Source organism: Oncorhynchus masou, chromosome 3 (genome assembly GCF_036934945.1).
Source record: "Oncorhynchus masou masou isolate Uvic2021 chromosome 3, UVic_Omas_1.1, whole genome shotgun sequence".
NCBI lineage: Eukaryota > Metazoa > Chordata > Actinopteri > Salmoniformes > Salmonidae > Oncorhynchus > Oncorhynchus masou.
The window spans coordinates 40,293,765-40,308,400 of record NC_088214.1 but is presented as its reverse complement, the minus strand read 5'-3'; the positions used below and the strand labels follow the sequence as shown (position 1 = coordinate 40,308,400).

The window sequence follows — 14,636 nt, the reverse complement described above, 5'->3', positions numbered from 1 at the left end:
TGCCTTTCTTGACACGGCAGGGTAGCCTAGTGGTTAGAACGTTGGACTAGTAAACAGAAGCTTGCAAGTTCAAATCCCCGAGCTGATTTGTTGTTTTTCCCCTGAACAGGCAGTTAGCCCACTGTTCCTAGGCCGTCAATGAAAATAAGAATTTGTTCTTAACTGACTTGCCTAGTAAAATAAAGGATAAATAAACACTAGGTCATCCTCCAAAAGTCTTTGCCTCACTGTGCATGCAGATGCACTCACACCTGCCTGCTGCCATTCCTGAGCAAGCTCTGTACTAGTGGTGCCCCCATCCCGCAGCTGAATCAACTTTAAGAGACGGTCCTGGCGCTTGCTGGACTTTCTTGGGCGCCCTGAAGCCTTCTTCACAACAATTGAACCGCTCTCCTTGATGATCTGATAAATGATTGATTTAGGTGCAATCTTACTGGCAGCAATATCCTTGCCTGTGAAGCCCTTTTTGTGCAAAGCAATGATGATGGCACGTGTTTCCTTCCAAATAACCATGGTTGACAGAGGAAGAACAATGATTCCAAGCACCACCCTCCCTTTGAAGCTTCCAGTCTGTTATTTGAACTCAATCAGCATGACAGCGTGATCTCCAGCCGTGTCCTTGTCAACACTCACACCTGTGTTAACGAGAGAATCACTGACGTGATGTCAGCTGGTCCTTTTCTGGCAGAGCTGAAATGCAGTTGAAATGTTTTTGGGGGATTCAGTACATTTGCATGGCAAAGAGGTACTTTGCAATTCATCTGATCACTCTTCATAACATTCTGGAGTATATGCAAATTGCCATCATACAAACTGAGGCACTGAGTTTCAGCTGATGCCATCTAGGAGGCGTGACAGGGTGCAAATAAAGCCCCACAGTGGAGGTGTCATAATACCCATAAATCCTAGCGGTCAAACAGGAAAATGGTTCCAATAATTTTTCCACCATTCATTTTTCCCATAGGGGATTTTAAAAACACTGAACATAAGGGCTGTGTTTTGTGTAGGCCTGGTGGGATGTTTTGATAACCATGTAAATCTCTCAGACAATGTGACTTTTATCAATATATTCAGCTCTATTTACTCTCAGATTCCATCAAAGTAAACATCATGCAAAAATACAAATCCCTGCAAGCTCCTGCGTGTTATCTGTAGCTGAAACCTTTGCTAATAGGTATTGTGTCAATTTAAAACGTGCACAAGACAGTTCACAGAATTGTCAATTTAAAGAACTTTTGCCAATTTATTCATGACTAAATTTAGCTAACATTAAATAGATCATCCAAAGATTCTTATCTTTGCCTTGATTTGGCAGTTTTGTCCAGATCATCATGGTGTTTGTAGTTCTTTACGATAGTCACATTTTCAGTTAATTAGCATGTCATTTTTGGGGGGTAAGTGCAGGCAAATATATTGGTATAAGTCACCTTGTCCTAGAAAGAGTTACACAGTTATCAAAACGGCACACCAGGATAAGCCTACTGTCGTGGAATTATTGTAATCAAATGGAGAGATTTTTTAATTTCTTCAAAACTTTATTATTTAATTACTGGGATAATTACTGGAATAATAATGGAGCTTGTCAAAGAGCCCCCCACAGAATTTTATAGCAAAGTCCATCCTCCTGGGTGTTCCTCCTCTGGCTACATTGACTTCAATACAAAACCTAGGATGCTCGTAGGCCTCTCCCCCTTCCATAGACATACATTTTAATTCTACTTCTGGAGGACGTCCTCCATCCAATCAAAGCTTTTGAGGTATGAACTGACATGTTGTCCATCCAGTCATAGAATTAGGATCAAAGAACGAACCCATGATTTGTATTGGGATTGTGCCACAGAGCATTATGGGGGTTCTATGTGCTGAGAAGCTTGGGGACATTGTTGGATAGAGATTAAGAGTGAAAAGTGATAGTTGAGCATTTTTTGGAAATTATTCAATTAAAATGAGTTTTTTCAAATTACAGGAGACATAGGTGAAATATTATCAATTGTTTTCTTAACTTTATTTTTGCGTCCAGTTTGTGCAATTTATTTACATTTGCCTTGCTAACTTCAGTAATTTAGCTATAGCTAGCTACCAGAGCGAGTGTGCCGTTTTCTGTGCCATAATGGTAACGTTAGCATGGCCAAAAATTAGCAATGCCGAAAATGTTGTGGACTTTTTGTTGACCCCTTCCATTCTCTGGGGTACACGGAAAAGCTGCAAATTAAAAGCGAGGGTCGACCTCTGCCTGAGATCAGTTTCATGAAGAAGGGTGAAAAGGTGAGGGTGTTCAATGGCATCTGGTATCAACAGTATAGCTGGTAAACAGGGAGCCTTTCATCAAGCCGCCTCTATTGCTGGCCTTGCAAGATTTTGAGATGGAAAGTTCCACCGACAAGGGGAACTACAAGGAGCTTGCAGAGCTAATTACACGTTACGATGCGTCACTTGCTGAACATATCGAACTTTTGACTGTCTTTTCTGGCATGTCGAAAACGATTCCGAATTCCCAATGCTTCCATCTCATCATCCATTAAAAGATAAAAGAGAGAGTTTGACGCAGCGCATTTTTTCGCGTGTGCTCAAGTAGGCTTTCCACTTGCATCCAGTATACATTTAGCAAAGGTGATAACACATAATCACTCCGGACAGACACAAGAAACAACTCATGATATAAATGTTGCAGCAGCCTAGGCTACACCTAAACATTAGAAATCTGACATGCTGTATGGGATGAAAACGAGACTATTTTTCAGTCTGATCAACTGTAGTCTACTAATAAGAGCAGCTGCTTACAGCCTATGCGCCCTGTCCATCTGGTCAGGATAAACTAATGGTAACGTTATCTATTTACAGTCCATTTGTGTGTCAGGAGAAAATGTGAATGGGCACCCCAGGTACTTGTATGAGTTTACCTGCTTAATGTTCTTTCCATGTACCACCATGGGGATGTAGTCTCCAATGGACTTACAGTCAAGGATCATCTCCTCAGTTTTTTTCACATTCAGTTGTCGGTGGTGTTCATCACACCATCTGACGAATCCTTCAATCGCAGCTGTAGCCGTTGGTGTCAGAGCCTTTGTTTAAGAGTCCGAGGACAGCGGTTTTGTCTGAGAACTGAACTGCGTAGTTGTTGCGGTGCTTGCAGAGCAGATGCAAAGGTTTGTGTACAACGTGAAGAGGATAGGCGACCTTGAGGTGACCTTGAGGATAAGGTGCCTCTTCTTGAACTGCACTGTCGGTTAAGGGCTTGTAAGTAAGCATTTCACGGTAAGGTCTACACTTGTTGTATTCAGCGCATGTGACAAATACATTTTCATTTGATTTATGGAAGCACTGTTGGCAGCCATTACAGATGTGAATCATTTTGAATAAGATTAGTATTGTGGTGGCAGAATCATGTTATGGGTATGCTTGTTGCTGGAAGGGGCTGGGGAGTTTGTTAGGATCAAAATAAATATGAAAAGAGCAAAGGACAGGTAAAAAGTTAGAGGAAAACCCACCATAGTCTTCTGAATAGCTAACCCTGTGATAGTTATATATTTTTTGCGGAACAATTGCACAAATTCTAATGCTAAAGATACACCAGAATGGTTTTCTAAGAGGTGTTGAGTGTTCCTAAATAGTCTAGTAGTCTCAGTTCTGACCTAAATCTGATTGAAAATATTATTGTCCATCTGCCTGTCTTTAGGTAGGTTGAGAATGTCCTATGGTAGTCAAAGGTTGTGCATTGAGGGGGTGGAGCTCCTTCCCTAGACTCCAGAGCCCCAACCAGGAGGGGGCGGGGGAATAACGTCTGGGGGAGGTTCAGGGAGGTCCTCCTGAGGGGTGTGTCCATTTGCTGAGGGAAAGAAAACAATAGTATTTAGATTATGTTTTGGGGTTGACCATATTATATTCCATTTGTATGTGGTTTTTGCTTAACTATTCTTGTGGGTACCAGAAATCCTCAAAAGGATAGTAAAAACAAGGAAAATTCAGACAGGATGAAAATGGCTATTTTAGGTTTAGGGATTAGAATTAGGGTTAGGATTAAGGTTAGGGGTTATGGTAAGTCCCCATAAGGATGTGCGTACAGTTGATGTCAGAAGTTTACATACACTTATGTTGGAGTCATTAAAACAGATTTTTCAACCACTTCACAAATTTCTTGTTAACAAACTAGTTTTTAGCAAGTCAGTTAGGACATCCAGTGGGTCAGAAGTTTAGATACACTAAGTTTACTGTGCCTTTAAACAGCTTGGAAAATTGCAGAAAAGTATGTCATGGCTTTAGAAGCTTCCAATTGAGTCAATTGAAGGTGTACATGTGGATGTATTTCAAGGCCTACCTTCAAACTCAGTGCCTCTTTGCTTGACATCATGGGAAAAAGAAATCAGCCAAGACCTCAGAAAAAAATTGTAGACCTCCACAAGTCTGGTTCATCCTTGGGAGCAATTTCCAAACGCCTGAAGGCACCATGTTCATCTGTACAAACAATAGTACAGATGAATAGCAGGTATATACACCATGGGACCACACAGCTATCATACTGCTCAGGAAGGAGACATGTTCTGTCTCATAGAGATGAACGTACTTTTGTGCGAAAAGTGCAAACCAATCCCAGAACAACAGCAAAGGACCTTGTGAAGATGCTGGAGGAAATGGATACAAAGTATCTATATCCACAGTAAAACGAGTCCTAAATCGACAACCTGAAAGGCCGCTCATCAAGGAAGAAGCCACTGCTCCAAAACCGCCATAAAAAAGCCAGACTACAGTTTGCAACTGCACATGGTTACAAAGATTGTACGTTTTGGAGAAATGTCCTCTGGTCAAAATGACCATCGTTATGTTTGGAGGAAAAAGGGGGAGGTTTGCAAACTGAAGAACACCATCCCAACCGGGAAGCATGGGGGGTGGCAGCATTATGTTGTGGGGATGCTTTGCTGCAGGAGATGCTGGTGCACTTCACAAAATAGATGGAATCATGAGGGAAGAAAATGATGCGGATATATTGAACAACATCTGAAGCAACATCAGTCAGGAAGTTAAAGCTTGGTTGCAAATGGGTCTTCCAAATGGACAATGACTCCAAGCATACTGCCAAAGTTGTGGCCAAATGGCTTAATGACAACAAAGTCAAGGTATTGGAGTGGCCATCATAAAGCCCTGACCTCAATCCCATACAAAATTTGTGGGCAGAACTGAAAACGTGTGTGTGAGCAAGGAGGCCTACAAACCTCAGTTACACCAGCACTGTCAGGAGGAATGGGCCAAAATTCACCCAACCTATGTGGGAAGCTTGTGGAAGGCCACCCAAAACGTTTGACCCAAGTTAAACAATTTAAAGGCAATGCTACCTAATACCAATTGAGTGTATGTTAACTTCTGACCCACTGGGAATGCGATGAAAGAAGTAAAAGCTGAAGTAAATATTTCTCTCTACTATTATACTGACATTTCACATTCTTAAAATAAATTGGTGATCCTAACGAACCGCAGACAGATCATTTTTACTTGGATTAGATGTCAGGAATTGTGAAAAATTGAGTTTAAATGTATTTGGCGAAGGTGTACGTAAACGTCCGACTTCAACTGTAATTGTGTCACCTCTGTGCACAGTAGGTGTGGAAGGGCTGGAGGCAGGCAGACTAGTCAGGTGCAGAGTGGAGCTGATGGTTGATGCTCTCCTCACTGCCATCTGGTAGTTCTTGTACAGGGTGGCCCCATACTAAACAAACATAGATACAATAGGTACACAAAACATACAGTGCAATGGGGAAGTATTTGCCACCTTTTGAATTTTCTCTACTTTTGCATATTTTTGATACTGAATGTTATCAGATATTCAACCAAACCCTAATATTAGATAAATGGAACCTGAGAAACCTACATCCCAAGTAAAGACCAAATGTTGTGTTCCCTACAGGTTGTAGAGAAGAACACAAGCTCTGAACTCTCTTTACTGATGTCATTGTCCCCATGGGGAAATTTAGTTGTAGTACACGTTTAAAGTAGTGTTTAAATGCAGTAGAAAAAAAGTTAACATTAGAACATTCATTACAGTTACATACCAATAAAAAGATATTAGCCTGCTGGCCTTACTGGGTTGATAGGAACATTAGCCTGAGCTGTTAAAGAGGGATATCACACCTGGCACAAACTATTGTCCAGTTCTGTTCAGACCTTAATTCTACCTCTGCTACAGATCCAGACCCAACCCCCATACCAGAACACCGGAAGAGGCGCGGAGGAGGGATCAAAGATCTAACCTTCATCTGGAGTGAGCAGACCACTGGGAAGTACCACCATTGGGTCTAGGGCTCGCTTGTGTTTCTGCTTGCTTCACAGGTTGTCCTCCTCCCCTCTACAGACCCAGATCCTGACCCAGTTCCTGGTTCCTGCCCACCCCCCCAGTTTTCAACCTCAGCACGACTTCCAGTCCCGGCCCCAACACCAGCACCAACCCAGTTTTCTCCCGGTCCCAGCAACAAAACACGCAAAAACTCTGGACACGGCACTGACTAACCTCAACTGCCACCTCCATCCAGCAACTGCCAGCCCAGATCCCACCCCTTCCCCAACACAAAGAAGCAGACACATTGTGGACTGACTGACCAACGGACTGACTCTCTCTATTTTTTAAATGAATAATTATTGAATTTTAACTTGTGACATTTAACCTGTAAAGAAATGTATAAAAAATGTAATACAAAAATTACCCAGTCCTACCTACCTACAGATTGTGGAAATCTGCTCTTTTAGCAAGTCAAATATGATAAAACAAAGACACTCTAGTAAATACTACAGCATTCTCCGCAAAAACACAACAGTACATACTTCAGTATACTACAAAAATACTACATGAATTACTATAGTATTATACTACCGTTTTCTTTTAAATGAGTATTTATGCTATAGTTTACTGTAAATACTACAGTATATAGTATACTATAGTATTTTTCATGTGGGAGTTGCTAGGACCATGCTGGAAAGAATAATGTGAAAGGAATATAACTAATAACTGAGCCAGCACAGTACAGCTCAGGTTGGCAAGATAGTGGGAAAATACTATCAATAAAGCCTGACCTTGGCTACTCTGATGGAGTTGACCCAGAGGGAGAGAGTGTGCTCATCATCACAACACAGGAATCTGATGTATTGGGACTCCTTCTGGATCTGAGGATGCTGAAGGGAAAAGAACAGAACAAATGGCATTGATGGTAAATCTCTGCTCTTAGAGCAACATCTCCTGTGCATGCAATGTCTGTCACAAAATACTGTATTGATGCTTGATTCACTTCTCAGTCTTTGTTCAAGTGGTCCAGTATTTTTGTTGTTGTAGTTCATCAAAGAGACAACAGGGGGCAGCCAATGCTCACTTGAGTCAAGCCATTAGAGGAGCACTATTTGTATTGCACTACCATGTTTCATGTTTGATTAGTCGTACGTACAGGATACACATGGTATACACTGTCCAACGAAATGTTTACATCCATGTGGGTTGCACTACCATGTTCTCAAACCCTCTCGCATTAAGAACCTTTATCATTCATGTTAAGAATGCCTGAACATTCTCATACACATAATAAATGGTAAGTAAAAAATAAAGGCCCTAATTTGAACCATAACTTTGAACCATCAAATTTGAAGATTACTATTTTTTTACTAACTTTTTGACTTTACACTTAGAAAGAAAGGAGCTATCTAGTTCTTTGGCTGTCCCCATAGGAGAACACTTTGAATAATCTTTTCTGGTTTCCGGTAGAACCCTTTAGGCTTCCATGTAGGCCCCTTTCCACAGAGAGTTCTACGTGGAACCAAAAAGGGTTCTTTCTATGGGGACAGCTGAAGAATCCTTTTGGAGTTTAGGGACACTGGTGAGGAATATTTTTTTTCTCCAAAATGGACAGAAATATAATTTGGTCATATGTTGTTGTTACGAACCATACAGTTATAATATACGCTAAATATACGCTAAGTTAACTTCTTTAATGTACCTTTAAAAACAGATCATTGTCAGACATGGTTCTGCAAGTAACTGACATAAATATTAAGCAACCAATATTGAAAAGCCACCAAAGTACCTGTCAAACATAGGAAATCCACACTGTCCATATACTTATGAATTAACATACATATAACATATTTCAAACGTGGTCTCAGGGCAATTCGTATTATTCTGTACATAAATCTGTGGCACTCATTTTAGTATGATATATTAAGTTACTTTAGGTTACATTATGAATGTAATAGCGGTCGTACAATATCAAACGAATTATAGGACGTACAGTATAGTATCATGTCTCACCCGGCAATACAATTACGTAATTACTTGTTACTTTTATTTATTATCCGTATATTTTTAAACTGCATTGTTGGTTAGGGGCTCGTAAATAAGCATTTCATTTTAAGGTCTACACCTGTTTTATTTGGCACTTGTGACTAATACAATTTGATTTGATTTGATTTGAATAGCATACGGATTGGATAATGTAACTTATCAAACATAGATCCTGAATCAGCAGGTATAGTATTATACCTCTTTCTCTGAGACCAGGTTGCTTGTTGCACTGTAACAACATAGGAGAAATACAGGGAGCATTTACATTGGCGGTTAGAGGAACTAACGATAAAGGTTAGGTTAATTTATGGAAAAAGGTTAGGGGAACTAAAACGGCAAAGCTTAGGTGAGTTTACTTAGCAGGTTCGGCAAAGGAGACTGGTAAGGGGAGGACGGCTCAGAATAATGGTTGGCATGGTGAATGGAATGGTACCAAACACAAGGAAACTGTGTTTTATACTATTCCATTAATTCTGTTCGAGCCATTACTATAAGTCGTCCCCGATTTAAAGTGCCACCAGCCACCACTGGTGAATGGGGTTAAGTTTAGAATAAGACCAAGTGAGGATTTTTTTTGTATGGACGTCTATGAGAGAGTGTCATATGGTCCACAACATTTATTGCTAATTTGCCACATGAAGCTTATTTGATCCAATAGAACTTTCGTAATGTTTAGGTTTTTACAAATGGAAAGATAAGTTCACGCTTGTGACAACTTTGAGAAAAATATTTTATATCGGAGTTATGTCGGTTGCTCACACACGTATCTGCCCTCTCATTAGCTAGAATGTTCCCACCTGACCACACCTCCTCCCGCCAGCCTTTCTGCTTTGTGGACATTCATCTCCTAGCAACCAATTCCATGAGCAGCATGAAAAAGGGTCCTCCTTAAATTGCAATCTTTGTCAAAACAAATTATTATGTTATTGCATTGCTGTCTTCTGCCCATCTAGAAGAATTGGAAGATACTTTTCTTTTGTGGAAATAGCTTGGAGCGATTTTGAGAGATTTATCAACTTGGTTCTTGCTGGACTCCCCTGCTGAATCCTCAGGCAACACAAGGAAGGAATCGGATAGGAGGACCATAAACCCAACAAGGACAACAACAAGAATTAGGACATAGATAAGCAAACAAAACCAACAGAGGGAGATAGAGAAAGGATCTCTGAGGGATTTCTGGAGGATAGTTCAGGCCTTGATAGTGAAACAAGCATTCAGACGAACAAACAAGCAAAATAGCACTTTGAAAGGAGGTAGAAACATTCCAAACATTGAGAGAGTATCTTAATTTATGTGTAATGTGTTATTTCATTGAAAAACACATTCAATATCTTTATTTGTACTATTAATAAAACGTGCATTGTTTTAAAAGTGCATTTATCATTAGGTGCATTTTTTAAATAAGCACTTTCATCAAGTAAGCACTTCACAACATTCTAGAGCAGAGTGGATTGTTAAAACAGGTCACCACGGAGATGAATATGGATGCATTCTCTAAGCATTGTTTCAGAGACCTTGCCATCACATATCCTGAAAATGTTACAAGTGAGTCATGAAAAAAGACATTCAAAAAGAAATTGCTAAGAGAAGAGAATCCCCAGAGACTCTGAGGGCAGACTTCATCCTAAAAGTGAACACGGATGATCCTAATGCCGGCACACAACTCTCCATAAGGCCTTAAAATGTCAGAAAACAGAACAATGAGGCAACTGTACATCGATTCCACCCCCAAATGTAACATTCATATTCATAATAACGGCACTGTGATGGATCAAGGTTCGGAGGCCAGTCTGGATCAATTTGTTTACTACTTCGACCAAATAAAACCTCTTCTTGCTGAACTTAAAACCGCTCCACTGTCACTACCTACAACAGCCTCCCCCCCTCTGTGCCCCAGTATGTAGTCCCCAGTGTCCCTCTCCCTCCCTCGCCTGCAGCAGACACAGCCCTGAGCATGCCTCTCTCACACGTGACACCTGCATCATATACAGGAGGAGATCAGCCTGGTGCGTCGGCATAGGGGTGAGATCCAGGAGCTGCAGTGTGCAATGAAAAATGTTGAGGAGGACAACCAGGCTCTCAGGATGGAAGTGCGTAGTCTTAGAGAGGAACTGTCCAGCCCAGACAACACCGGCCACATGCACAACCTCCAGAAGGAGTTACAGTACATGACCTAAGGCAGGAATTTCTCAGCCACCACCATCCATCTACAAAGAGTCACACAACTACGCAGGATCAGGCCAACAGCTGAATCAGAACTCACCTACCAACCCAACCAACCAATACACCAACCCAGCTGACCCCCTCCATGCCCATCTCACGGCCTGTAATTACTCCCATCACTCCTGCCATCCTCCATAGACTTGACGAAAAACCCGACATTATATTAATGATGGACTCAAATGGAAAGTTTATATAGAGAATCAACTTTTCCCAAATAAAAAGGTGTCAAAGTTATGGTGCCCCACAACAGAGAGAGCTACTGGGGGAAATACCACAGTGTGCCATCACAGCAGAAAGATTTGTGACCTGTTGCCACCAGAAAAGGGCAACCAGTGAAGTACAAACACCATTGTGTTGCTCTTGTTGCTGTACTTTTTTTTGTATATATACAGCCTTGTACCATTTGCACATCGTTACAACGCTGTATATATACATGTACGACATTTGTAATGTCTTTATTCTTTTGGAACTTCTGTGAGTGTAATGTTTTAATATTCATTTTATTGTTTATATCACTTTGTATATGATCTACTTAATATGCTTTGGCAATGTTAACGTATGTTTCCCTTGCCAATAAAGTCCCTTGAATTGAAATTGAGTTGAATTGAGAGCTATGGAGCTCATGACTGTGGCCCAGCTTGCTCACCAAGCCATATCATCATTCACACCTGGGGACCAATGACCTGCGTGCCCAACAGGAGAGGGTGGCCACATAACTAAGGGGACTGATAGACAGGGCCTCCACCATCTTTCCCCTTGCAAAGATAGTAATATTTACCCTGCTGCAGAGGAGAGACTTCCAATAATGCCACCATCCAGGGCGAAGATGCCAGTCTCTCTCGGGACTGTGTGCAATGGCCCACTTTTCCACCCTCAGCCTGCACTGTCTTCATGACAATGTACAGCTGTACAAAGAGACAGTGTTAAAGGAAGTTGCTCTGCGTGGCCAGTCCACCTCACCCACCAACTCCCTGAGACAAACAAGACACTCCTTTAGACCTGAAACCGGTGGCGCCTTATAGAGACAGAAGAACAGCCAGCAACGCTGCCCCCCACACCACCCTACACCACTTCTCTCCCAGGAACTGCATGCAGATAGACTGAGCTATGCCCAAGCCGCAAACAGTCAGAGGCCCCATGCACAGTTTGGAGCATCGGTGGTCACACTGCCCACCCTCTTCAATTCCCACTACAAACTCCTTCTCATACTACCAGACCAGGTCCGCCTCAGCACAGCTCAACCAGACCCGGCCCATCACAGCACAGATCCACCAGACCCGGCCCATCACAGCACAGGTCTACCAGTCTCGGCCAATCACAGCATAGATCCACCAGACCCGGCCCATCGCAGCACAGCTCTACCAGACCCGGCCAATCACAGCACCGATCCACCAGACCCGGCCCATCACAGCACAGGTCTACCAGACCAGACCCGGCCCATCACAGCACAGGTCTACCAGACCCGGCCCATCACAGCACAGGTCTACCAGTCTCGGCCAATCACAGCATAGATCCACCAGACCCGGCCAATCGCAGCACAGCTCTACCAGACCCGGCCAATCACAGCACCGATCCACCAGACCCGGCCCATCACAGCACAGGTCTACCAGACCCGGCCCGTCACAGCACAGATCCACCAGACCCGGCCAATCACAGCACAGATCCACCGGACCCAGCCCATCACAGCACAGCTCTACCAGACCCGGCCCATCACAGCACAGCTCTACCAGACCCGGCCCATCACAGCACAGATCCACTAGACTCGGCCCATCACAGCACAGATCCGACAGACCCTGCCCATCACAGCATAGCTCAACAAGACCCAGCCCGCCTCAGCAAAGCTCTACCAGACCCGGCCCATCACAGCACAGCACAGCTCTACTAGACCAAGCCCACCTCAACTGCCCAGCTCTACGCAGCACCAACCACTACCCTAGGATGTGGCAAAACACTGTTGAGGGTAGTGCACAGATGGTGATACAGTCCACACCATGTATCATTCACATCATCAGCCCTCATGTGGTGAGAGTTTTGAGCTTTGCCAGTCACACTGCCCTCCACACCACCCTCAATTTCCCCTACAACCTCCCTCCCAGGCTAGTTTTGGTTACCCTCCCTACTCCCATCCCCAGGACAGGCCTGGGACACTTCTTCCCCCCATGGCAACCCCAACCCTGCAACAGGAGCCACACCAAAGCCTCATGTGCACACCCATAATGGAGCATTGGCGGGAGCTTCATCAGGGTGGACTGAGCTCTGCCAACACTGCTCTCCCAGTTCTCACTCCAGCCCCTGCATCCAGTGACTTGAGGGATGTCTGTCAAATGCTCAGTCTACTCTGCTCTCATGTGGTTGGCCAGGGACCTTGGCAAAGTCTCAGCTCACTCAACAAATAGCTGCAGATGACCCTTTGCTGTCAGCTCTTATGGAAATGAGCTGAATACCCCCCAGACTTTAAATCTAGTAGGGGGCTTGGGCTAATGCACCTAAATGTGCGAAGTAGGGTTGAAAAAATGGACACAATTGATATTTGGGAACAGGACGCTTGTCTGTCCTGACATTCTGGTTCTCTCGGAAACATGGTTAAATGGCTCTGTGTCTGACGAAGACATTGAAGTAAATTATTATAATGTATTTAGGTGTGACAGATTACAGAAAGGGGAGGAGTGGCCATATATGTCAAATCTAATTTCATGGATTGCCAATCTTTAGATATTTCTGTTCCCAAGAAAATTGAGCTCCCAGTTGTAGATGTGTCCATGAACTAGAATACACATTTGTTTGTTAATGGGATTTATCGCCTCCCCCTGCTGCCATGGTGAACGTTATTGGTGGTATAGCTGAGTGTTTAACACTTTTTTTTGTCCTCGGAGTTGGTCATTTGAGGGGATTTGAGTCTGGATTGCTATGCCCGGCCACAGATCAATTTAAGAGTATATGCATTGACTTCAATCGGACAAATGCACACGACTAAATGCGAGAAACCCTGTTAACTCATTGATTGATTTAATTCTCACTAATAACCCCCATAAATATTTGTCTCGTGGAGTAGTTGCATATGATCTCAGTGATCATTGTCCCACACAGTATAGTACAGAAAAATACTAATACTTGTTTAATTGAGATGACCAAGTTTAAAAAGTTCTCAAGTGTTTTTACGTTACACGTTCTATTCTGATTTAGCCACTCTCCTGTATTACTGAACCTGAGTTGGCTCTAGAACATTTCTTCCCTGCCTAAGCAAGTTCTGTCTGACTCTGGCATCATAACTGAGAGGAATGGAACAAGTGATGCTTTTAATCATTTTCTCTCAGCAGGCTTTTTACCTGAGAGAAACTGTGGTTTAATTGACCTCAGTCAGTCAATCGACTGCTTTTCCCTCGGCCAGCCCCGAGCTGACTCAATGGTTAACCCTTCAAATTCTAGTGAATCTTTGTTTTCATTTCAAGAATTTACTATCTCTGATGTGCCTTGATTAAGATTAATGTAAAAGAAAAAGAATATAGGTCTGATATGCTTGATCCATATCTGCTGCAGCTCTCTGCCCACCTGATTGCTGAATCATAAACCCATATTTTTAACCTGACGATTATCTGGTACTATCCCCAAGGTTTGGAAGGCAGGCAATGTACTCCACCTTCATAAAGGTGGTGACCCTTGTGACCTAAATAATTATCGCCCTATTTCTAAACTTTCTTGCCCAGGTAAAATGTTACAATCCTTGATTAATTCTCAGCTAAGATATTTCTTATCTTTGAAATGTATTCTTAATGTACAGTACCAGTCAAGGTTTGGACACACCTACTCATTTAATACTTAGTTTTTAGTTTAGTTTAGTAATATTTAGTTTTACTATTTTTACATTGTCGAATAATAGTGAAGACATCAAAACTATGAAATAACACACATGGAATCATGTAGCAACCAAAAAAGTGATAAACAAATCTTAATGTAATTTAGATTCTTCAAAGTTTTTTGGTTTTTTATTTATTTCACCTTTATTTAACCAGGTAGGCAAGTTAAGAACAAGTTCTCATTTACAATTGCGACCTGGCCAAGATAAAGTAAAGCAGTTTGACACATACAACAACACAGAGTTACA

General features: G+C 42.4%; 1 protein-coding gene across 2 annotated transcripts in view; it reads right to left on the bottom strand.

The window, feature by feature from the left end:
- Positions 1 to 1,514: 1,514 nt before the first annotated feature.
- The window catches only part of LOC135516539 (amyloid beta A4 precursor protein-binding family B member 1-interacting protein-like), a 36,011-nt gene continuing 22,889 nt past the window's right edge, over positions 1,515 to 14,636 (bottom strand). The window contains exons 11-14 of one of the 2 annotated variants that reach the window (XR_010451945.1): positions 7,057 to 7,155; positions 5,578 to 5,698; positions 4,316 to 4,452; positions 3,749 to 3,826 (exon numbers count right to left, since the gene is read on the bottom strand). Coding sequence is in view for 1 of the 2 variants with exons in the window: in XM_064940896.1 (XP_064796968.1) it covers positions 3,738 to 3,826; positions 5,578 to 5,698; positions 7,057 to 7,155 (309 nt within the window). In the remaining variant the exon portion in view is untranslated. Of the gene's footprint in view, positions 3,827 to 4,315; positions 4,453 to 5,577; positions 5,699 to 7,056; positions 7,156 to 14,636 lie in introns of both variants that reach the window. The other variant, XM_064940896.1, reaches the window with a different exon arrangement.